The 24,826-nt window shown below is 41.3% G+C and overlaps 2 protein-coding genes across 3 annotated transcripts in view; both read left to right on the top strand.

Annotated features, from left to right (window-relative positions):
• The window catches only part of LARS2 (leucyl-tRNA synthetase 2, mitochondrial), a 52,355-nt gene extending 34,493 nt beyond the window's left edge, over nt 1-17,862 (top strand). Inside the window, exons 17-21 of the mRNA XM_061374969.1 lie at nt 794-963; nt 2,028-2,105; nt 4,265-4,376; nt 12,075-12,202; nt 17,492-17,862. Coding sequence (XP_061230953.1) covers nt 794-963; nt 2,028-2,105; nt 4,265-4,376; nt 12,075-12,202; nt 17,492-17,671 — 668 coding nt within the window. The 3' untranslated portion in view covers nt 17,672-17,862. The remainder of the gene's footprint in view (nt 1-793; nt 964-2,027; nt 2,106-4,264; nt 4,377-12,074; nt 12,203-17,491) is intronic.
• The window catches only part of SACM1L (SAC1 like phosphatidylinositide phosphatase), a 144,023-nt gene that overhangs the window by 50,662 nt on the left and 68,535 nt on the right, over nt 1-24,826 (top strand). The gene's annotated exons all lie outside the window — the stretch shown is intronic.

The raw sequence follows: 24,826 nt of genomic DNA, 5'->3' as shown, positions 1-24,826 counted from the left end.
ATGGTAGCAGCCTAAAGTTACTTTGTGGGGAGGGATGAGGGGAGATGGTAAGTAGGTAAAAGGATCTCTTAAATCTTCAAACTTGGGTCTGAAGTTTCTTAATGATGACAGAATAGTGAATGTTTAAATTGAAGAAATCAGGCAAGCTTCATTTGTTGGTGATGGGTTTGACCTTGGCGGGATGTACACCAGAGCCGCTCTATCACTCCCTGTCTTCAACTGAACAGGGAGACTAAAATGCAATGAAAAGCTCATGGGTTGAGATGAGGACAGGGAGAGAACATTCACCAATTACCATCATGGGCAAAACAAACTCAACTTTGGGATATTAGTTCAGTTTATTACTACTGAAAATCAGAATTGGATAATGAGAAATAAAACCAAATCTTGACACCACCTTCCCTGTACCCTGTGTTCTTCCTGGGCTCAACTTCACTCCTGATTTTCTCTACCTCCTCTCCCTTAGCAGCGCAGGAGAACAGAGAATGGAGGTTATGGTTGGTTCATCACACATTGTCTCTGCTGCTTCTTCCTCCTCAGAGAAGACTCCTCACACTCTTCCCTTGCTCCAGTGTGAGGTCCCTCCCACCGGAGACAGTTCTCCATGAACTTGTTCAACACAGGTCCATTCCATGGGCTATATCAAGCAGCTCTATATGAGCTGCTCCAGCGTAGGGTCTTTAAATAAATTAAGCTTAATTCTAGCATTCTGTTCCCTTTCCACTTTACTGTATAGTTTTGTGTTCATTCATTGTGACTGAAGTTTGTTTCTGTCATCTTTCATTAATCTCAGCTGATGCTATGCCAGGTGTTCAGAGATGGCAGACGCGCCTCTGGACGCTTGTAACCAAACTTATTGAAGCAAGGACATCAGGAACTATGCCAAATCCTGAGCTTCTGAAAAAGAAAGAGAAGGCTGAAGCCAGGAAGATCTGGGAGCAGAAGAACCTGGTGATTTCTGAGGTTAGAAGAAACACTGACATAGTTTGTAAATGACTGAATAAATTGCTACTTATGCTAAAACCTCATGCTTGACTTACAGAGCCAAAAGTTTTGCCCCCACATGAGTAACTAATAATTATTAAGTGAATTATTCTCTGTACAATTAATTCTATTTACCTAAACAAAAAATTACTGAAATGTGTGTTCATCTGTTATGTGTTGGTTCATGCTGTGATTAGTGTCAGTTCCATTATCCAAGACTCAAAAGGAAGCATAAATCTATGCAAAATTAACTTAAATGAGGAAAAGTGTTTATCCATAGAAAAGTATTTTAAACCCTGTGGTGAGGGAGCTTCCAGATTCTTTAACAGGCTTTAGAATTATGATCTATGGACAAGCTTTTACAAGCATAACTGGACTTACAGGTATGAAGGCCTCTTGTAGAAGCAAAGGGAAGGTAACATAATGTCCCTAAGGGATTATAACATTATGTCCTCAACATGAGAAGGACATGGAGCTGTTGGAGCAAGTCCACGAGGATGCGCAGGGGCTGGAGCACCTCCTGTATGGAGACGGGCTGAGAACACTGGGGCTGTTCAGCCTGGAGAAGAGAAGCTGGGTGGAGACCTCAGAGCAGCTTCCAGTGTCTGAAGGGGGCTACAAGGATGTGGGAGAGGGACTCTTCATCAGGGACTGTAGCAACGGGACAAGGGGTGATGGGTTCAAACTGAAACAGGAGAGATTTAGGTTAGATATTAGGAACAGATTTTTCCCTGTGAGGTTGCTGAGGCGCTGGCACACGGTGCCCAGAGAAGCTGTGGCTGCCCCATCCCTGGCAGTGTTCAAGGATGTGGCTTGGAGCAACCTGCTCTAGTGGAATTTTTGGATGATGATGATTATTTTCCCATACACACATATGACTGCATAAGTGATATGTTTGCATCTCATATGATTTCTCATGTAAGAGGTAAGATGGGCATATTTCACAAATTGAGTGTCAATAATTCTTTTTTCATTTAAAATCCCAATATGCCATGTTTGAGAATTTCATGTAATTAGTGATAGACCTTTTCTTCTAATACAAGGTGACAGAGTACTTCACGAAGGATCATTTATTCAATGCAGCTATTTCCCGATTGATGAGCCTCACCAATGTGCTCCAGGTAAGTACATGACATTAATGAAAGTATTTTTCTCTCAGACCCTGTTCCTTTAAGTCTTAATACAAATCAGAAGCTGCCTGAGCTATAAGTCCAGCTTTCTGTAAACCATTTACTGTCATAAACATTGCTACTAAATCAAGAGCCTCTTTGAGTTCAAAAGCAGCATGTTCTGGTGTCGCTGTAACCCTGAAATACGCAGGTTTTCAGGAAGAGCTTGATGGTATTAGAGCCTCTAGGTTCTGATGTTCACATCTGCATCCTGTAATTTCAAAAGGATACATTTTTTTTTACCTCTGTTCTTTGTTCTGTGTTGGTTTTGACCAAGTTGCATAAGTAGCTACATACAGTAGTGCGTTATAGAACTACCAGACTTTCTGATTTAAGGAAAAGGGTTATTCTTTGCAAGGAAGATCACACATAATCTTGCCTTCCTCAGAGCCAGCCTTCACCACTGGAACTGCTCTGCTAGTAATAGAGTTTGCAGAGTCCCCTTATTTAAAACAAATGTCAAAAAAACTTAAGTCTTCAGCATTTTTGTTTAGATTATGTTGTTTATCAGCCATTGGCAACAGATCAAATATAATCATAGACTCATAGAATGGCTGGGCTTGGTATAAATTATAATTCTGATTTTTTTTGTTGCTATTAAATCTGGTTGGGCAATCCTTCAGGTATATAACAGTAAGCAGAAATCAAATAGAAATTTGGATGTTTTCACCTACTTTATTGAAATACCTTTTTATACTTCATGGATTCCAAGGAGGTTATTGGCAAAGTCAAGGAATTTGAGGGTGTGCACAAGGGCTGTACTGACTAACTTAAGTCTGGGATACTGCACAGTGCTGGGAAGATGACACACGTTTCTTTACCTCCAGCTCAGAGATTCAAATGCATTTGGGCTGGTGGACACAAACAGCATCCTACAGACAGCCATGTGTTTGAACACTGACATAGCTCTTAACTGAAGGAGTCAGTGCAGTATCTTGCAAGAACAAGTTTCTGTATAGCATGCAGACACTTCCTCTTCTACTCCCATTTGTAAGGAGGAAGTGGGGGGGTGGGTGAGGATTAAGTATAGTTACTAAAACTAGTCTCAGTGATAAGGAGATGCCATCTGATAATGTTTGTGGTTTGTGTCAAATGGCTGGGTTTGGACAGTTTTGTAGTAGATGACAATGGGTGATCATCACACCCCCCAAATAATTCTCGTAAGTTGACATGGTTTTCTGTGCTGTTTCATTAGAGGGGCAAATTGCAAAATAAATGCAGAATCTAAATTTACCATGAAATGTGATCTCCATCCCTGGCAGTGTCCAAGGCCGGGCTGGACCGAGTCTTGGATGACATGGTTTAGTGTGTGCATCCCTGCCCATGGCAGGCAGTTGGAACTGGATGATCTTAAGGTCCTTTCCAACCCTAACTATTCTATGATTCTGTGAAACAGGCAAAGAGAGAAGAAGTTCCTCTGGCCAGTTTTAGTGCTTATCTTTTCCATTTAAGACAAAACAGATACGAGGATGAAAGTTCAGATTTTGCCTATGTAGCACTATTTGCAAGAAACTGAAAGTGTTCCATACTAAAAAGAAGGTGAACACTTCACCAAAGCAATCTGAACATCGAATTGTAGAAGGCTGTGCTGCACTTTTAATTCCCAAAGCATCCTTCCCCTCTAAAACCTCAGTTTGTCACTAAATTCAGCTTTTCCTAAGCTACTCTAGGATCCTGTACAACTGACCCTTATCCCAACAAACCCCATGCTGCATTCTGCACATTTTTACTCTCTTATACAAGTACTTCACCTCTTCTCAGACAGCTCTGGTTTTATCTAAGATTGCACTTCTAGAAGTGGCAGCACTCAGAATGTTTTTCAGTGCCACACGGGTCTGTGTTCAGACTCCAGTACTACAGCGGATCCCTAAGGAACTGCATCAGCCTCTTCAGGATTAGTTTCCAAGTGTTAGAGAACACTCAGTGACCAAGAGTTGTGATTTTACTGCTCCAGAACTTTTCATAAGTTTCCAATTTATTGTGAAATTACATTGTCCTAAGCATAGATAGTGATTTTAGGTTTTACTGCTGTATTTTCTTCTTAGTTAAATTACATTACCTCCACCTCAGAATATTAACAATTCATTTTCTTTTCCTTATCTTTTGCTTAGCAAGCTTCCCGGCCTCTTCTTCTCCACAGCACAGAATTTGAAGATGCTTTGGCTTCACTCTGTATTATGGTTGCACCTATGGCTCCACACATCGCATCAGAGATGTGGAAAGGTAGTTATAGAAATAAACTTTATATTGATGCTCCAAGTAAAAGGTTTGCAAAAAATGTCTGTAACATAGTACATGTGTCAACTTATCCCTGAATTCTGCATCTGTCTTGTCACCTTCTCGCATAATTCCTAAACAAACTAGAAGCTTGTGGTGTTCACATCTCTCTTTCTGCTTTTAGTTTCTTTTCCCTTGCATACACAGGTGGATTTCTTCAGGCTAGGCAGAGAAAGGGAGAAGGGAGAAAATTTCAAGACAGGGCTTGCATAAGGAATTCCTGTGTCAGCTGCCAGCTGCTCCTGAGTGTGGATGGCAGTGTGAAGAGCTAAGTGTGAGGATAGAAACAGCACTTTTCCAAACAGTTGTTTCAGGGTCTTTGGACTACAAGTACTTGTTTTAGGAATTCAGGTAAAGAGAGCCATGGCAGAGGGCTGTAAGCTAAGAAGTATAAGGGAGTGTCCAATCAAAATCCAACTCTTGCAGAGTTCTCTGGAGGCTGAGGGATGTTGTGCTGCACATCAGTCTCATGGAGAGTAGGAGTGGCAGGCAGGGAATCTTTTTTAAGGTCTGTCACAGTAGTAAATCTTAAGGTCTGAATCCCAAGTGGGCTGAGTTGCTTGGTGCAGTTAAAGCAAGTGAAATAAGATATGTGCATGCTGGAGTTCAGCAATTGCTTTTAAGGTTTACTGGGAGAAGTCCCAAGATGTATGTGGGAAGGTAGGAATATATTCTACATTAAGACTAGCCACAAATTGCTATGTGGTTTTGGGCCTAATGTTAGCTCTTGGATGCAGTTTTAACAGTTTTATTTTCAACTGTCATCCTGAAACGTTGTATATTCAAGTGTTTACAGAGCAGAGCTAGTAAATTGCTTCTATTTGAGAGTTGTGCATGGCCCTGGAACAATGTTCAGTGCCAAAGAAAGGCTCTTCTTGTTCGCAGCAGTAACATGGGGCAGAGCTCAGGGAATAGCAGAATGTGTTAGGAAGAGTGGGTTTTTTTCCCGTGTTTTTATTTCCAGAGTTCCTAAGGTGTCTTAATGCAAGCTTAAGTGTTGAGAATAAAGAGTGGCATCAGACTTGATCTACCTGGAAAAAGCTATTTCTGGTTAATATCCTCTTACGTGATGAAGTACTGCCTACTATAATTAGAATTATACTTGAATGGAAGTAATTGCCATGACTTTGTTTTCCACACTGCTTGGAATGGAGGCAGAAGAGGTTCAGGCTTATTACTTAAACATAACGTGCCTTATGAAATTTGAATTCAAATACATGCCAGGGAATACAGAATTGCCAAATACATCTGATACAATGACAAAGAAGACAAGGATGTCTTAATGTAACTTGTCAAATGTAAAGCTTAACCTTGTAATGTTTTAGTACTAGAGAAGCAAGTCTTTTCTTAGTACTAAAATCACTGGAGAATGAGAATAATAAACATTTTGTGGATCTCCCTCTCATGCAAGACTGAAAAGGAAGTATATAAGAACTGGGAGTGCATTGTCCTCGGCTTCTGTCTGCATTTAAAGATAACACTTTGCTTGTGTGGTCCAAAGACTATTCATTATAATTCAGTGCAACTGGCATAAGAAAACCCCACTGTGTGGTGGTTATTGTCTGAAGAATTTTAGTACTGAACACAAAAATCACAATCTCTTTAAACACAGTCAAAGTTATTAAGCAGTCTTATCAGGAGATCATATGTACATTTAACTACTATGGTAAGGAGTCTATATTATTTTGAAATAGCCAACAATTCTGTCCTGGGATTCAGATTTCTGGTGAAAAACATTCACCTATAGTCTAAAGAAAGATTTCCCACATTCATATTCCAAATTGCACTCTGGTTCTGCCAAGTCTTGTTTCTCTTGCAATGGAACTAAGTTCTTAAACTTTATTATGTATAGGTGATGATGCTTTCTTATTTTAAATACCTTCCATATAAAAAGTAAGCTTTCTAAATACTCTCTTTGGTTTTCTTTGTGCTTTAGTTCTCCATACACACTCAGAGTAAGTCTCTCTTTTTCTACCTTGACTTTGCATCTAAACGTAGGGATAGTGCTGCTTCCTGTCTCGTAAACTAGTCAGGAAAAGCTGACCAAGTAATTAGCTCTATAAATAGCACATATAGCAGTGGACCCCCACACTTGGTGGAAGCCTCTGCTGCTATTGTAACACCAGTAATAAGCAACACATAAGCAGTGCATTTCTAATTAAATACTGGTATTTCATTCTAAAGTAACTTGCACGCAGCCTTTATATGTTGCTTCGTTTAGTGATTAAAATAAGGAGCATTTTTCCTTCTATAGGGGAAAATGAAACAGGGAAATTTGGAAGCCCTGCAGTTAATATGAAACATAACTTTGTGTTTGAGTAGGAATGCTGGTAGGAACAGTGACTTGTGTTAACTCTGAACCACGTTACACTTCCCTCTGTATTTAAGCATTTCTTACTAATTTTGACTGCATTGTTCACAGAATGAATAATACTTTTACTATTATGTTGTAACCTTTGCTTTTATGCTTTTCTGATCACTGGTTATGGTCAAGAAACACTGAAGTAGAAAGTACAATAGAATTTAAAAATCAATGCAAAATAATGACAGCCTACGATAAGACCCTGACTTCATGTATTGGATTACTTAATTCAGCCAAAGATTTGAAGAGACAGAACTATAGAATTTTCTGGCGAGCGCCTGGAATGAGGCTTTGTAGAGGTAATAACATTACTTTTGATAAGTGGAAGCTCTTCTGCTGGTGCAAATAGCATTTTTTGCTTTTTAAATGACAGTTCTTATGGAAATTGGGGGGAAAAAAAAGATCAACCTTACTTTCTTTTCTAGCTTTGGAATAAAAAGCTGGGCAAAGAGATCAGCATCTATAAATATTAAAAACTTGAAGGCTCTCATGTCCAAAAATATCTGATACTGTTGGTTTTATTCAGTACTTACATAAAGTATTTTCCTTTGCTCAAAAAAAAATCACATTTTGCTGCAAATACGATATGATAAATTTTAAGTATCTAACACATTTTCTTAAGTCTTTGCATTCTGAATGCATTTATATTTAAATATATTTTATTTACTTGATTTACTTGATACTATATTTTATTTACTTAATTTCAAACTTAAAGTTATTTGACACAAATCACAACAAAATAAGCAAATTGTGTTTTCTAATACAGTAGCTTGTACAAATTAAAACTTGGCCAAGTGTATAAATGTGTATATAGGTATCGTCTTGGGTAGCAAAAAAAGTTCCTTATAACTGGGTTTAACTGCAAATCAGTCTGAATGATAACCAGCTAATGAAAGAATTGGGTGAATTACAAAGGATATGTTAGAGTGGTAAAGGTGCTTTGCTTGACATTTAAAGTAATGACTAGCATCAGTGCTAGAAGTAATTTTGATAGTAATACCGCTATTCTGCTTTGTAAGAGTTGCATCAGGGTTCATTTGAAATCGTAGCTTTCCAGTTCACTGTGTTTTCTTTGTTAGTACGTCAGTAAACTGCCAAGTCAGAACTACCGCTTGACATGCCAAGGATGCTTCTGATGTAGCCTGCAACTTTTAAGTATAGTTGAGGTAAAATTAGGTAGAGTCAAGGGGCAGCAATTTTTGTTCTGCATCTAAAGAATTACTCTCCCATGGGGTTTAGTTTATATATGACCATCCTGTTTTCATGCATTAGGTAGAAACGAAGAGTTTGGTCTCTTTTTGAGCAGGTTAAAGAGCATACTTCAGTATTGGCAGTGAATGCTTCCAGTTTGAGTGAAGGACAAGCTGCTTGAGTGCTGTTTGATAAGTGCTTCATCTTTCAGCAGCTGAATGACCCAATGCTTTCATATTTTGTGTGTGAAGGAGTTCTTTCTCCTGATTAGAGGAGGAACAGTGTTTTGGTGATTCAACCTAATGGTCTTCAACTGTGCAGGGAATACACTGGTTTATCGCTTAATATCATACAAAGCGGCTGTAGCCCCTCAGTGTGGGAAGAGTTCATCCGGCTGATATCTTGGCAGTTTATGAACACTAACAGGATGAGGAAATCTGTTTCCTTCCTGAAACCTTGTATCTGAGGAATATACAGACACCATTTGAGAGGTTTTTTTGTTTTTAGGTTGTACCAGTACAGGATTTTGCTGTCCAGACAAGGATATGAAACTGCTTATTGTGAGTTGTTCAATTTTTATTAGAGGTAGCACATGAAAGATATACCCTGATGATAAACACATCTTAAGATATGTTTAGATGAAACAATTATTGGAATTTGTAATGGTATAGTTCTCTCATCGACATTTTAACTGGCACTACACTAGCTCTTTTGTAAGGATGTCTTTGTCTGAATTCAGTCCTTGCTTAAGAAGGCATCTGTAAAGAGCAGAGCTGAGTAGGAGCTAATTAATTTTGAAGGTTTTAATTGAAAAGCTGCATGCAGAAATGCCCTTTCACAAACCCAAGAAAAAACACAATTTGGAGCTAATGAAAAATGCTTTATTTCCTCCAAGAGTAATAACCCACAATGGAGGACAGTAAGTTTGTACAAATAGAGGAAGGCAGGTCATCTTCCAAAGGTTAAAAGAATTTGCATGAAGTTTGCTGAATTGGAAACACATTTTAGAGTTAGAATGGTTAGGCTTTTCGCAACCCAGTTCTGTACAACTATACCAGTAGTATAATAGAGTTTTTCTCAGAGCTGTCTGGAAACAGTTGTTATACTGTTCTTTAAGCCTTAATATTTCACATATGACTGACAGACTTATTCCTCCTGGGCTGCAGAAAGGCGTTTTGGATATGCTACTGTCAAATAGGAAGAGTCATTAAATAGTTAAGAAAGAATATCAAGAACAAATAACACAGTAACAGAGACTGCAAAGGCAAGTAAGATACTGACCCAGATGCATCTACACTTACCCTTACATTCTCCTGCTCTGTGCTTTATATAGACTTTACTGCTTGTCTACTGCCATGGTGGATTTTTACTTTAGCTAAATCCAAAAGTTACCATCAGCATTTGGATAATGCACCCTCTTACTAATTTTATGCTGCTCCCTCTGATCTCCCATTAGAAAATCCATGGTCCTAAACTCTGACATTGCATTGTTTCAGATGCCTTCATTAACTTCCTTTTATCGCCCATTGAGACTTCCATCCTCCTTGCTTCTTCTGCTTTGTTAACATCTCTGAGCTGGTGCTTACTCCATAATCACATCAGAGCTTGCTAGTCAGTAAAAGTGCATTGAAGCAGATCCAATAGCAGGATCAGGGCTTCAGATTGAGCACAACTATTGCCTTTGATCTGTCCTGTGTGGCTGTACAGATGTGTATATATAAGTAAACGGGTTACAGTAAGTAAAAATGTACTCAGTTGGCTTTCTGTCCCGTATCTGCAAGAGAATTTATATCCATAAAAGCAAAACACGTCAAAAAAAGATAAAGCAAGTTGCACACTGCTTCATTATGTGCACTTCACTAGGCACTTTTCCAGTACAATGAGACAGTAAACTAGGGTTTTAATGTTTTCACAATAGAAGTCTGTGAAATGGTCAGTTTTTAACTTCTCAAACAGTGCTTCGGTGTAGTGTCTCAGAATCAAGTTGGGAAGGCTGGAGGAGGGTTCTGCCTGCATCCTAACAAGTGGACCATCACCATTCTGAATCATGGCAGTGAAGTTTCTGGTCTTGTGTGTGTGTTCGTTTTGAAAATACAGCCTAAATTGTTACGTTTTCTGTGGTTTACAGCTCACAAAATGTGAATTAAGGCAGGAAGCCAAGGAGGCAACATAACCAACACCTTCATTTTGGTTTCCTGTCAAACTGTTTTCTGAAACTAATTCTGTTGACTTTTGCACTTTCTTTTTTAACATGGATGAGCTCATTTTGTAGCAAGAAAATGAACCAAAAGTTCAACATTATGCTTAGTCACAATTTATCTGCTTCAGAATATGTTGTTTTCCTATTAGTAGGTTTATTAGGTCTAATGGCCTCCACAGGGATTAAAAGTGACCTTGGTTTTGCTTTCATGGCTCGAAGCTCTTGACTTATATCAGAATGTGGGGTTTGAAGAGTTAGAAGAATCTACTTCAACAGGAAAGCAAGGAGTGGCCAGTATGTATGCTTCTGCCACAAGGCATGTGATCAGTTGGAAATAAATGAGCTCATCTGGTTGTTCAAAGCCAAAAAGGGAAGAAGCTAGCAGCTGTTGTCTTTAAAGTCAATGTGATAATGAATCACTCGTGCTTGGGTTCCTATCTTTTGCTCTTTGAGTTCCTGAGCTACTGCTGCAAGAGGAAAACAAAATACACAAAACCACATCCATTGAAGTGTTCCACTCAGTTATTTACCTAGTAACTTAGCTTAGCTGGCTTAGCTGTTATTCTCATGAAATGTGCACGTTCTTGCTTGCCATTGGAAGCAGGTCCCATCGGTGCATCCCACTGCCCCTTTCTGAATCAGTCAGTAAATAGCAAGGTTGTGCATCATCTCAACAAAGTGCTTTGTCTTAAAGAGTGCTGACAAAACTCTGGCAGGTTTTTCTGGAGAAAATGGCTTTCTCCTTGTGTCCCTGATTGCTGTTACTCACTGTATGAGTCTAAACAATCCAGCTACATTCACGTATGCATTATGCATGGGTTGGTTTTGCTCCTCTGTCTGCTGTTGTACTATGTTTGAGCAGTTTCAGGTACCTCAGTCTCAACAGTGAATCTTCTCTTGATGGGTTTTCTTTACACTCTTGCTGGAGCTTCCCTAAACCAGATGAAACTTCACATGCATTTTGCAGTTCTGAATGAAGCATGTGCTTATGAAAGTTTTAGTTGTGTTCTTACTTATACACAGGGAATGGCTTTCATATTAAAATCCTCTGCCTTTGTGAGAATCACAAGAGCAATCTTCATCAGTATTGATCGTATTTGACAGCCTGTTGTTAAGTGGAATCTGTTTTGTCCTACAGGTGGAGTAAACAGCAACATAAACCCCACTTAGAAGCTTTTATTCAGTTAAAGAATGCAGCTTCAGAATTAATTGCATCCTATTCTATTACTTAAATCAGCAGTGAATTTTCTTGGGGAGAGCGAAACCTCTTTAATACAAGGAGATCACTTACAGCTATTTTAAGCAGTTTTATATAAAATCAAAGGATGAAGTGTTTCAGAATGCACATATGTGAAGAGAAAGCAAGCTGTGCGAGGTATTGTTATGTGGCACCTTCAATTTATGAGAAAAGATACTTCACTTGACATACAAATTTAGAAGCTACGCAGCATATTACAGATGGGAAATAATAAGCCATTATTGTTTAGCATTTTGATTGAGGTGTTATTAAAATTCTAAGCTGGTGGTATTATTGGGGAAAACCCCCTCAGTATTATGATTGACTTCTGGAAGGAGAGGTCAGCCTGTGTTGCAGTGTTACAACTTAAAATCACAAACAGTGGTCTGAGCTTTTGGCAAAGTTACGGAGCGCTAATCCACACCTAAAATGTGCCCACAGCGTTCATGTTAGCATCCCTATGCATGGTATGAAACAAGCACTTCCAAAATAGTTATCTCTCTGTTTACAGTGTGCTGTATGCCAATCTAAACAGTGTTATTTCTTCCTCAGGGTCTTGCTTTTAAAGTCAACTTTATTCTGATGTTATTTGTCAAACAGATCGAATGTTCTGATTACGGTACACCTGAATATTTGGCTGGTTTCATTCTCCAGGTTTGGCACACATGCAGAATAAACTTTGTACTCATCATCACTGGGATGCTGATGTGCTGCATCAGTCTTGGCCCAACGTAGACCCAGAGTACCTTCAGCCATCTGATGTTGTGGAGATGTCTGTTCTGGTAAGAGCATTTTTGTCTGCTTAAGTTGTGGTTAACTAATGCTTTACAAGCTCTTGTGGAAGTCACTTCCCTTCTTAGGTGGCTCCAGAGGGACTAGAAGCTGCAATTACCATTATGCTGAGTAATTAAAATGGTTTCCTAAATGAAATGAATGTAGTAAGTCTGGAAGGGAGATGATCTAAATCTAAATCTTTTTGAGTGACTGCATATTGGTACCTGTGGATATCTGACCAATGACCAACTGTGTGCAAGGACAATACAGTCAAAAGTATGCTCAAAATACAAGTCCCTCCAGATTTTTTGCCTGACAGAGCAAAAATGGCCCTGTACAAAAATGCATACTTAGGTGACATTTCTTGTGGTACCTGTAGTGCTACAGTTGCCTAATACAACCTATCATAAGCTGGGTTAAGTTGCTCTCACTTTCACCAAACGATGCTTCCTGTGCCTTGGGATGAATTTCTGGCACATTGCAGGAATCCGGTTGAGGAAAACCAGGTATCTTTGGTAACATTATAACTGCATTCCAGTTTCCATTTGAGCTCTAAGACCGTTGCGGTCTAGGGAAAAAGCCAGCAGTTCAGTAGAAGAGAAGACGTATAACTACCTTTAGTTAACCTGTAATTTTCCAACATGTGTACATGCACAATGTAGTTTACTGTCATTTTCCTGTGTCTCTGGTTAACTAGTCTGTATTCCACAAGCTCCCAGGCATCATAGAGCTTTAGCATTAGATTGTGCACAGTAGCAGCAAGTGCCACTGCAGGTATGAGAGGCTGCCTCCAACCAAGCATGTGGGATCCATCATGAGTGTCTCAACCCTTCCATCAACTGACTTCTGGTAAACCTGCCTTCAGGTTTAGTGACATGATTTAGTGATGGCCATGGCTGTCCTGGGGTGAAGGTTGGACTTGAAGATCTTAAAGGTCTTTTCCAACATAGTTAATTCTGTTCTGTAAGTTCTTCATGCTCAAGCATATTATGAAAGTCTGTAAGTACGTAGTTACGTGCTATTAGATCTGCAGGACTCGTGCCTTTTTCACTGTTCACCAAAGAATAACCTTTAATATAGTGTGCAGACATTGAATGAAATGGAACCTTTACAAGAAATGTAATTTGGTCCTGTAGAACTGCCTGTTCTGTATGTGTAAGAGGAACAGAAATAATGCATTTATTCTGTTAGCTCCTTCAAGTAGGAGTAAGGCCATTAGGTTATTGTTGTTCAGCTTGGGGGTTTTTTAGAGGAGGAAAGAGACTGCTTGGATTTAGGGGAAGTCATGTTGCTGTAGATTTCCTTATTCAAAGCATCTTTGCAGATAATTTCATATCTTGCCACATCTCTCTCAGTCCACTTGATCAGAATGAGAAATGCTGCTAAAACACTGATTTTTGTCCAGCATTCAACATACATCCTTAGCAAAGGCCACAGAAAATGTATTTTTTGAGGAAAGTTTTAACTGACATCTTTTCCCAAACCAAGGAGATGGACTCAAGTATCAGCTGGGATTAAAAGCAGACTTAGCCTAATATTCACTGTGGATTTGTTGCTTTTCTTCTCTCCTTCCTTCTTCTTCTCTCCTTCCATTCATTTATACCAGTAGAAATCTTCACTGAGGTATATAATTTCCTCAAGCTTAAAGGAAACCTGTGCCTTCAAGCACAGCTAGCAAACATCTTGAATTCCAGTGTCCAGTTTATAAGGAAGTGATGAATGAGAAATTGTGTAATTATAGAAACTTGTTTGCAATTGTGGGTAAAGCAAACCTGGTATTAAATATATCTTTAAAATAAAAACTTCAGCAATACAGGGAAAACGCTAAACTCAAGTGTTTTTAAGACTGTAGAGCCAAACATGAAAATGTCTGAATATTTCACTGCTTTTTTTAATGCTGATGTTGAAACTTCCTTCTCACAAATAGGCCCCAGGAAAGTAAAAATGAATTTTGCTCTAAACAGCCATTATGGAAATAATGCTTTGTTTCTTTTCCTGGTTGACTTTGTCAAAGCCATAGCCTTGTGGAGAAGTCTTGTAATAAGGGAAAAAGCAGCCCCTGTGTTCTAAGTCATACATGATGTAGATAAACATCTTCCTTAGCTCTGAGAAAGCCAGGGACTGGGAGACCAGAGAGACAAGTTCCTTTTTTCATACTGGCAATAGTTCTTTAAAACAGTGGCTAGGGAGTATCCCTGGCTTCCTACTGTAAGAGGAGGGCAAAAGGGAAATATGGAGGAGCAGGGGGAAATCATAAATGTGAGTATTTGTTGCCACTGTAGGTTTTTGTATGACTGCAAATATAAATTGCCCTCATTAAACCAAGAAACACTTGACAAATGGAGGAATTGCTCAGTTGCAAAGAGGCAGTGTCTCTTCACAAGGCTGCGCAGTCAAACGGAGTCTTTGGGCCGCAACCCTATTCTTCTCAAGACATCTAACAGCCTCAGGCTGCCAGGGATTTGCCTGCTGAGACATTCTGGTTTTATTTCTCTTGACACAAAATACTTCATTATTTCCTGTCTGTGCTGGAGTTATGTCTTTCCATATTTAATCCAAAGCAGCAAAAGCAACCAAGTTTCTGCATCTTCGGCCGATAGAATACAGATTGGTGAGAAGACAGACTTTTCAATTCAGTGCCTATGCCTGGTATCTGTTACTCTAAATATTATTGCAAAGTTGAGTATTTTGAATTGTACTGTATATTGTTAATGCTGTGAAAAACCTGACCTGGATGCAGTGTGCATTTCAGCCTATGAATGAGCACTGGGGTGAAATGACAAGCATTCCTCACATTTTCTAGGTGGCACAGGACTGTGTCCGTCTTACAACTGTGGTCTCAGAACTGGTGTTTTTCTAAAGTAAAAAATAGTTGGTGTCACTTTTCTTGCTTTGGCATATGAGGAAGGCCTCCAAGTGCACAGATAGTTATTTTCCTTTGCACTTCTCAGATGGATTATGCATCAGTGGTAAAAAAAATACCAGAGCTGAACTAAACCTTTTTATTTCCTCTGCAGCCTCCAGGTGCTTATTTTTCAGTCTTTCGTGATTTCATTTCATCCTTGATAACCCCTTGAGTTCCCTCAAATCCAAAATAGTCTAAAATGTCAAATAGTTTAAAAAAAATTAAAGAAGAAAAGAAAAAGCATCTGTTTCCTTCCTCAGGGGAAGGAAAGACCCAAGCATCATTTATTTATCCTCTTGCAGTTTGCCATGCTTTGTCAGAGAAACAAGGCTGCAAGCACCCAAGTTTGTTGTGCTGGCACTTTGACCTGGAGCCGCTGAAGGTTATGCAGAAGAGACCTGAAACCACAGCAGAAGATATTCATCCGGCTGACAATCTCGCCCCTCAGCTAAAACAATACGTGAATAGGAAGCTTGCAACACTCAATGTGAATTAAATCTGCAGATGCTTATTTTAAGAGTGGTGTTAATATGTTTACATCATGATACCTATGATATAATGAAATCCATGCTGAAATCATCACTAGCCTAGCATTTGATAGGATCACAGCATGCTGTGGGAAGGTACACAGTGTCAGGTCACCCAGTCATTTCTTCACTGATTTGAACCTCTTGGCTTTTCTGTTGGGAACAGCACCAAACAGGCTAGTGTGGCAGGTTTCCCCTGGCCAGCATCCATCCACTGGGACCTGTTAATTCGCATCACGGACAGTGAATGACATTTTAACTCAGCAGGCATAGTTTTGAACTGCAGCCTGTGTGTCCTAGCAGCAAGCTGACAAGTGTGCTTTATATTATCACTAAACGTCTATCTGTTTGGATTGTACTGTTTTCTTTCTCCTGTGGAATGCATTTCTCCCCTGAAGTGCCTTGTCGAAAAGAGCTACTTGTATTTATTTTTCACAAAAGCTTTCAAAATGAACTCTTCTGTGTTTTTCAAAGGGATTTACTTTGCACCAGGTGCTAAAGGCGAAGTTTAAGACAGACAGCCTTCTATGGTTCCATGTTACAGGTGGATGTAGGAATAGCAAAAAGCCTACCTAAGTTATCACTGCAAATTAATGCCGAGTCTGGTCAGAAACCAAAAATGACTCATCCCAGCTGCATCTGAGACTTCATCTTGTTCCTTCAATATCTGTCCCAACTTCCTCTGCCAGAGGATTGCCCAGATTATTGTATTTTTCAGTAAAATACAAACTAGGTAGTGAGGTAGGTCTCTCTCATTTGTGGTATGTTACACATGTGCATCCTGGCTAAAATCTAGGTGAAAGCCAAGCTGTGTGTGTTTTTATGTCTGAGCTGTATGAAGCAACGTATGTTCCTCTTAGATGACTGAAAAGTCATTGCATTGATACTGGAAATCAAAGACCTGCAGTACTTACAGCAGATTTTCATGCAAGCAATTTGATCGATCTGGATTTAAAAGTTCAAATTCTTTCATTTGCTACATCATGGGATGGCTGTTCTGTTCATTAATCCCCTGCAAGTATTCCATATAGATCTGAAAGCTTTTGTAATCATGAGCTTGATGCCAGTTCCAGAAAGGTACTCAGTAAAGCTCTGTAGTCTCTGTCCACTGTCTGCCCTTACTGGATGACAAAGTATTCACAAGACCATTTTATACATTAAGGTGATTCCCAGTGAAAGCCTTCCTCAGTTTTACTTACGTGATTCTGCCCTGCTGATGCAAAACCAGTAGGGAAGCTGCTCTGAAAACCAGCCACACAGGAAAGCATTATTTTATGAGTGGTTGTCATCTTTGTGGTCAGTGTTGGCTTAATGAGTCATGCATTTAGCACAAATTCAACACACAGCGAGTTAAAGTCTGGTTTTCTAAATAGAAGCAATGATGAATCTTGCTGATACCTTTTCAGCCAAATATTTTAGTAACACTTGCATTTGGATCTCTGTAAGGCGTTGCTCAGCTGGAAGGAATCCAGGTTTCAGCCTAGATGTACGTCCAACCAAGATTCCCACTTGACAAACCACTGTGTTCACTCATTATTCAGCTTGCATAACTATCACGGTTTGCAGACTCAAAGATCACTGCATTGCATAGTCATATGCTCCTTGCTATCTGCAAAACTAAGGCTTCCTATGGCCACTTCTTCAGTTTTCCTTGAGTATCCTGAGTCAGAGTTTCCTTCTCTTATGATAGCTGGACAGAGGAGGTATGGAGAATGTTAGCCTCTACTTGGAAAGTTTGGTGATGGAGAAAAGAGAGTTTGATCCGCTTTCTGTGTAATGAGATGGATTGGGTTCAAGCAATGAAATTGCATAAACCATTCTAGTAACTTCTGTGCTTTTCTCTCATTTTCATGTCTCTTTTGCAGATCAATAACAAAGCCTGTGGCAAAGTTTTTGTGCCTCAGCAAGCAGCCCGCAATTTTGAAGAAGTCCATGAGCTGGTTCTTCAGAGTGAACTTGGAGCCAAGCATCTCCAGGGGCGAACCATTCAAAAGGCCTTTCTGTCTCCCAGAACTGCCCTTATCAACTTCTTAGTGCAAGAATAGCAAAGCCTCTGCTGGGCTGTAAAAGGGACCTGGAATCTTTCGAGGTGAAACCAACTCAAAAATACCAGTTATAGTTATTTAAATGTCACTCAACAGAGGGGAAGAAATGCTGTGGCAACAGGTTGCTGTTAAACCTTCATTTCAACGTGGAGAAATAGGCAGAATTAAAGTTTCTAATGGAATAATGTTAAGGTGCTGTTTGTCCATATTCTCTGGGAGAATAAGAAGGAAGCACTGAATAACTAAATGATTGTAACAGAATCTAAATGATATGAAGTGCATGGGTTTTAGTCTCAGCCTTGGGAATACATCCTCTTGGAAAGTTGGCGTGGCTAAATGCAGAGGCATAAATACGATTCCAGGACTGAAAAACTGACCTGAGCATGTGCTGCACCAAATGTTGGGTATACTTCAGCCAGTTTTTGCTCCCTACTTCTCATGATTGGGTACCCTGCCGTTATCTAACATTTAACAGGGACATGGTGTCCCTACCCATGGCAGGGGGGTTGGAACTAAATGATCTTTAAGGTCCCTTCCAACTCTAACCATTCCATGAGTTCAAGCTCTAAGAAAATGTTACCAGAGTGTTGATCATAAAAGGTTTTCTTTAGCACTGCCCAATGCATATGTGCACAGCAGGCAGCCAGAATGGAGTGGTTTGATACATTTCACATAGGTTTCAGAGTGAAGCCAAGAAAAAGGTCAGATTGTTTAGCTGAACCTAGCCAGGATCCTCCTTCCTCACTGGCATATTTGTGTTGGCTCATACATGAGAGGTTCAGCTCCAGCAAAGTGCTGGCAGTTGTTTCTGCACAGAACAGAATGGAAGTTACTTCCTACGCATGAGCCATCTCAGAGACTTTCTCAGGGGATTCAAGAAAGGGATGAGTCTGCTGCTAGAAATGCAGCAGTGGGGAAAGCAGACAAGGCAGGCTGCTGCTTTTTTGCCTCCACTCCTGATAGTGCCTGGGTCATAAAACTTGAATCAGGATTCTTTTTCTGAGGGGCTCATTAGGTGGAAATAGCTGTCATGTTCCTAAAAATCAGTGAGATGTTCATAAAACACAAAGCCATTCTTATGCCTCCTTTCACCCATTTCATTTGTACATCGTGCTGCTGTTACATCGCGTTTAAATGTTTATTGTATTTAGCAAATACTTGAAAAAGGGTGTCCAGAGGAACAATTACAGGGTTCATTGTACAAGAATGTCTTTAATAGCCATTAAACTAAATAGTTCGATAAGCCAGCCATTTCTGAGCCATTCTGACAGTTAAGAAGTTGGCTGTAGCAACCAGGTAGGCTGCGTACTGAGGTCTGTTAACCCTCCAGCCCAGCAGTCGTCTGGACTCTGTATTAGATTAGAAGGAAACCCACAAAAATCTCCCACTTAAAAGTAAATAAGCCCACTAGATCCTAAGAACTAGGATCAAGACAGATCACACTGTAGTGTGAGTACTAGCTAAGTAATGCTGGTATTCATTTTGGCTTTTAAGCATTTTTGGTACCAAAGATATAGGTACATAACAGAGATGCCAGTCTCAGCGAGCATATTTGGCTCTACACATCCCTGTTTCTGCAACAAAGCATTCCTGATTTCTGCTTCCTGCTGGACCACACTCCTGCAGATTTTCTCTGCAGCAGTCCTTTGACACAAGAATGGCTAAGAAATGGAATATTTGTAATGAAGAGATGGTCTTTGCAGTTTTAAGACTCCAAAAGTCTCAGCCACAAAGGAATGCATTCAGACATTCAAACACAGGCCTTTAGTTGGAGTTAAAATAACTTGAATTCCAGTGTCTGCCTGACATGTATGTTGTTATTAATTCACAAACCTCCTGTTCAGAAGCCCCTGAAAGGACTGTGAAAGAGATCCTTTAAAGTAAAATCTGCAGCACAGTCCTGCTTTTATTTTCCCCCTGTATAAAAGTTGAGCACAGGCTGTGGAGCCATTTTAGGGTAGTTTTCCTTTGGGGGAAAGGTGACAGGTTTGGTGTAAATAACAGGTTTTAGTATTTACAAGGATGAAGAGAGATGTTGTAAGCCCAGCAGCCCTATGGTGCTTTAACCAAAAGCTGCAGCCACTCCAGGGCTCAGCAACAGCCACTATGTTTACTGCTGTTACCATTGGTATTTGCTCTTGCAGGAGGAAGTGAATTGTAGATGTCATTTGGTGATTCAGGCAAGAATCGAGATAAGGGATGGACTTCTACAGGCTATAAAAGGAAAGGTGGTGAACAGCAATCCCACCAAGAGTGGATGGTCAGAAGGCACACCAGCGTGTTTACAGTAAGTTGAATTCAATGTGGGCTAGAGGATAGAAAAAAGGTGGTGGAAAAGTGAGAGAGAGGTGGTGCAGGAAGCCTGACAGAGCCTAATCCCCTGGGAAGTGTATGTTTGAAGGATGGCAGAGGTGCCAGATGTGGAGCTGTGAGGTTGTCCTGACAGCTGCTGACATGTCTTACAAGGTTGACCTGCTCTGAAGCACAGCTCTCTTTGAAGATAACTGTGGTCTGTTCCTAAATAGGGCTGATACTGATACACATAGGCTGCATGTAGCCTGTTGCCAAGCCTTTTTAAACTAAATTATCACAGATGCCTCTTACTTAACAGTTGTTAGTAGCATCATGGTACAGATGCATCTTTATGCTGAAGGTGGTCTACAACGTTATCACAGATTGCGTGCCCTTGAAAAGCTAAATAGTGTGGGGGTTTTACAGCTGGGAGGGGGTACTTGAGGAGTGAGAAGGAAAGGAGCTGACAGGCCATCAATCAAATTGCATTGTGTCCGTCAGGTGTGGTGCCACTCACCTTATTCTGTGCAAGGCAGGAGGGCTTTTAACATCACGCTAAGGAGCAGTGTTACACCTTAGGCCCCTAGCAAAGGCAGTGCTTTAGCCTATGCTTTGAGAAAACCCATCCTACACAAGGGCCTCTACACGCATGTATTTTTCCATGCCCGACACCAGAATCCAAACATGGAGATCTAGAGCAACATAAAATCTGTGTGCTGTCTCGCTGAGCTACCCGTTATAGTAATGCCTCAGAACTGACATCTGGTTAATGATGGCTTTTTCTGCTCTGACACTGTAAAAGCCTGCTTGTTTCTTCTGCAGGGAGGAATTCCACTGATAATGCAGGTCATACAGCCTCTTTGTCTCCTTCAAGTGTAAATCCTCCTAGAAAGCTGTTCCTCGTCTCTAAACCTTTTATAAGCAACATGAACTAGAAGGAATGTTAATTCTTACTCTGCTGCCTGTTCCTTCTTCAGGAGGTTTGCAATACGTGAGATTTTTCTGAAAGCTTGGCTATAAATGAGGACAGGGAGAAATCACTAGGTTTGGTTTTTTTTTCCTTGTTTTGTACTTAAGTAATTTAAGTTTTTGGAGGTTTTTTTTTCTTTGTTCTGTACTTAAATTACAGTTTTACAGAGAAGGGGTTGTCTTTATGTATATTTACTGAGTGGAAGAGTACATACACTGTGGTTTTGCTGTGTACTGATTCTGCTTCTTCATTTCTTCAATCCTACTATGATCAGAGCTGATTTTGTATGTCAGGTCTGTGGTGTAAGAGGTGTTGAACGTGAAGCATGGTCTATCACCTGATAGACTGCTTGGTGAATATGCTATCAGTCCAGCTAACATTGCTGGAACTGCAGCAGTGCATTATATTTCTTTATGGAAATGGGATTTATATCTCAAAGAAGGAGCATAAAGCTGATCACAGTACATCAGAGGCAGTTTTTAGCATGTCCCAACTGTGGCAGGAGGAGAACTGAACCGGAGCATTGTCTCTGTGCAGGAGGGTACGGGATCAGAGCTCTCATCTGCAGCCCAGATGATAAAAGAGATCTTTGCCTGACATGCAGAGGAAAGGTGGGATTTTTTTTCCTTTTCCTGGATAAAATGACTTTCCGGTACCACAAAGCATTCTGCAAGTCACTAACCCCATCTCTCCCTGGAGGCGCCAGTCACACACAGCCGTTGTCTCTCGTGGTACTTCTCTGACTCAAGCAATCCCTGGGTTGTTGGATAAGGTTGGGTCTGGTTTAAGCCCTGGAAAGCTGCAAATTGGCATCATCTTCCATCCAAAGCTGCCTCTAGTGTTACGTGTAGACAGAGAGTTTGAACAACAGGGATTGTCAGTTGTTGAGTGTCTCTGAATGGGAGCATTCTTGCTTGGATGTAGTGATGTTGCAGACCAAAGGCCTGATGGTGTTTTTCCATCTGCCAGTCTTCATCAGGGCCATGAGAAATGGAAAACTGAGTCAAGGTCAAGTGGATGCTGTATTTGCAGTCAGCTGAACATGGCCCAAACCTGTGAGAGATTTTGATCACAGGAATTCCACCAAAAAGACACCTGGGACTTTTCCATGTATGCTCATCTGCCTGTGCCACATCAGTCTGCTCTCCACTGTAGGCTGCTGAGTTGCTTGTTCAGCAAAGGAACGTGTAAATGGGAAAAGCTGAAGTATAGCAAGTTGAATGTTCACATTCTTAGTGCTTGCACGTGTGACGCTCAGCATGGAACGTTTGGGGCATAAGTTCTTGTATTTGAAGAGCCTGGTCTTCTTCAGTTTAACACTAAGCAGAACATACACAGTTACATGAAGAGAAACATGTGCCTTTGTGTTTGCTGTCTTAGATGCAAGCACGCTCCCTGGGTTGGCTGCAAGGGAAAGCCCCACAGTCGCATCTAAGGCTCTGAACTTCCTTATCTACCAGTAGTTTTTTACCCTTGCCAAAACCAAGCATAAAAGGTCTAAGGTTCTCCCAATACATCCACCTCCTGCTGCCAGAAGAGATGCACAAGCTGCCAAGCAAGGGGAGTTACTCTCCAATAACTGTGCTGGGTGCCAACAATATGTGAAGTGAAATATATAGAGTCCTAGCAGCTGTAGGTGATCCAGTGCACTGACCAGGAATAATAATGACAGGACGCATAACCAGGGCAGAAAAGAGAGTGATTTAATAAAGGAACATGAGGCATTACTGACAATGGCAGCCTGGGTTTGTTTCTGATGAAGATTAAGAGAACTGGCATAACAGGAAACTGTTTTCTGCTACAAAGGGAAATCAATTGTTTCTAAACACACAGCAGTGTAATTAGCAAACCTCACTAATTGCTGCACAGCAGACATACAAGTAAGAGTGTGTTGCCGGGCTGGCTAAGCCAAGGGAGTATTGTGAGTGAAAATGTGGAAGCTTTTAGGAACGAATATTTCTCTGAAGTACGTCTCCATCCCTGGAGATCCGCGTGGCTGGATGAAATGCCAAGGGTGCAATAAAAGGATCTGCTTCCCAATTTTCCCATGTGAAAGAGCATTCAAAAACATCTGTTAGTCAGAGGCTTCTCCTAGGACACGCACGGAAGAACGGGGTGGATGCACTGACTCCATCTGGCAAGTCCACTTGAGGTCCACCAAGCCACGTGAGGCTGATGATCGATGGCAGGATGTCGTCTGACCTGCGGGGTGCTTCCAGCCCATGATTACTAAAGGCCACGTATGTTGGTTAAACAGGTCACGGTGCTGTTTGTGTTAATGTGCTGATAAAGAGGCAGGGAAACAGAGCTGGAAAATTCTCCAGGCAGGCTCTTATCCTGCTGAAAGTCTCTTTTCAGTGGCAAATGGAGAACACCATTCCGTGTTCTTTCAGGCAGGGGTAGGAAAACCACTGAAGGCAGCTGTGTTATTCTGGTTCATCTCTGCAAGTGTTTGGCGCCATGGAGGGACATTGATGGGGGACTGGGATCTCCACCACAGCTGATGGTACCTGAAGAGAGAAAGGCTGTTCTCCTTAGAGCAGCAGCCAAGCACTTGGCACCAACTCTGGCCTTCCTCGAGTAAACCAAGCCACTGCAGCTTGGGGATCTGCAGCCTCGTCTCTCTCTGCTGCTTCCTGGGCTCCTGTTTGGGATCTCTGTGATTCCCCATGGCTCCTCTGAGCTCCCCAAGGTATGCCCTGCCAGGTTACCCTGCCCTGCCTCAGTTTACCCCGCACAGCATCCCCACCCAACTGACGCTGCAGATGCAGTTAGTTAAGGATCACAGGCCTGAAAGCCTGTCTGTTAAGCATCTGTACTGCTCCACAAAGACAGTTTGGAAAGCTGTCCCTGTGCTGCTGGCCCTTCTGTGTTAATTAAATGATGCTTAGTGTTAATTCCCTGTGGAGGTCATGCTCTGTAGCAGGCAGTTCCCCTGCAACATCCAAGTCTGGACCCATTTCTGCTCTGCATAGATGCACAACCCAGGCTGCCTAAGCAGCTTGGGGGTTAAATGTGCAGGCAGAGCAGGAATGCAGAGGCCCCTGGGGCAGTGGTGGGGAGGAACAACATCTCCCAACTCTGCTCTGTCTCTTCCTGCAAGCTTTTTGGAAGGCAAAGGATGAGGTTTGGCTTCTCCATATCCCCAGTGTCCCGCCCAGCAGCCTGGTCCCAGCTTGATCCTGGCTTTCAAGCCTGTGGCACTCCTCTGGGCTCACCTCCTGTGCCACCTTATTCCATCCCTCCCTCCACCACCCTCTTATTCACCCTCCAGCCATGTGCATCATCCTTATGGTGTAAAGCACCCAGCTGGTGCAGATAAACAGTACCCCTATTGGGAAGCCGCAAAAAGTGTCCATTTCCCTATGCAATGCACTATTGAGAGATGTGTTTGCTCCTGCAAGGACCAAGCCAAGCTCCATCCTGGAAATACTTCTGCCTTATACACTGTTCACTGTTTATATTCTAGCTCTGAAGCTTTTATCACTTTCCTGCTGCAACACCCCAGAGCACGTATCTCGGTCCATGTGGCCATGGCACCTCTCTAGCCCTGGAGGGCTGTGGCCACACGCCCGATGGTCCCAAATGCAGGACCTCAGGGCTGCTTCTCCCCCAGCTGCTGCCTTGCCACGTGGAGCAGGGCTGGGTTACAGGCTGTCAGCATTACTGTGTATGAGTAAATGCAGCGTGTAAGCCTTGCCCACAGGGAGAAAGCAGATGAAGTGAGCAGTGCGTTTTTGCCTCAAGGGATAGGGTTTAGAATAAGCTAACTAACTGGCATATAGATTTTGGTCCTGAGCTACAACAGCAGTCGTGGGCCCTTCATTTCTTAATAGGCATGGGCTGTAAAGCCCACAGGAGCTATAAAAGTGCGGGACCATATCTAATCGCAG

The sequence above is a fragment of the Neopsephotus bourkii genome, unplaced genomic scaffold (assembly GCF_033783945.1).
Source record: "Neopsephotus bourkii isolate Nb327-2 ecotype Australia unplaced genomic scaffold, CSIRO-AGI_Nbou_v1 NB_1655, whole genome shotgun sequence".
NCBI lineage: Eukaryota > Metazoa > Chordata > Aves > Psittaciformes > Psittacidae > Neopsephotus > Neopsephotus bourkii.
Note: the sequence above shows the minus strand (reverse complement) of the source record. Positions and strands in the feature narration are given on the sequence as shown.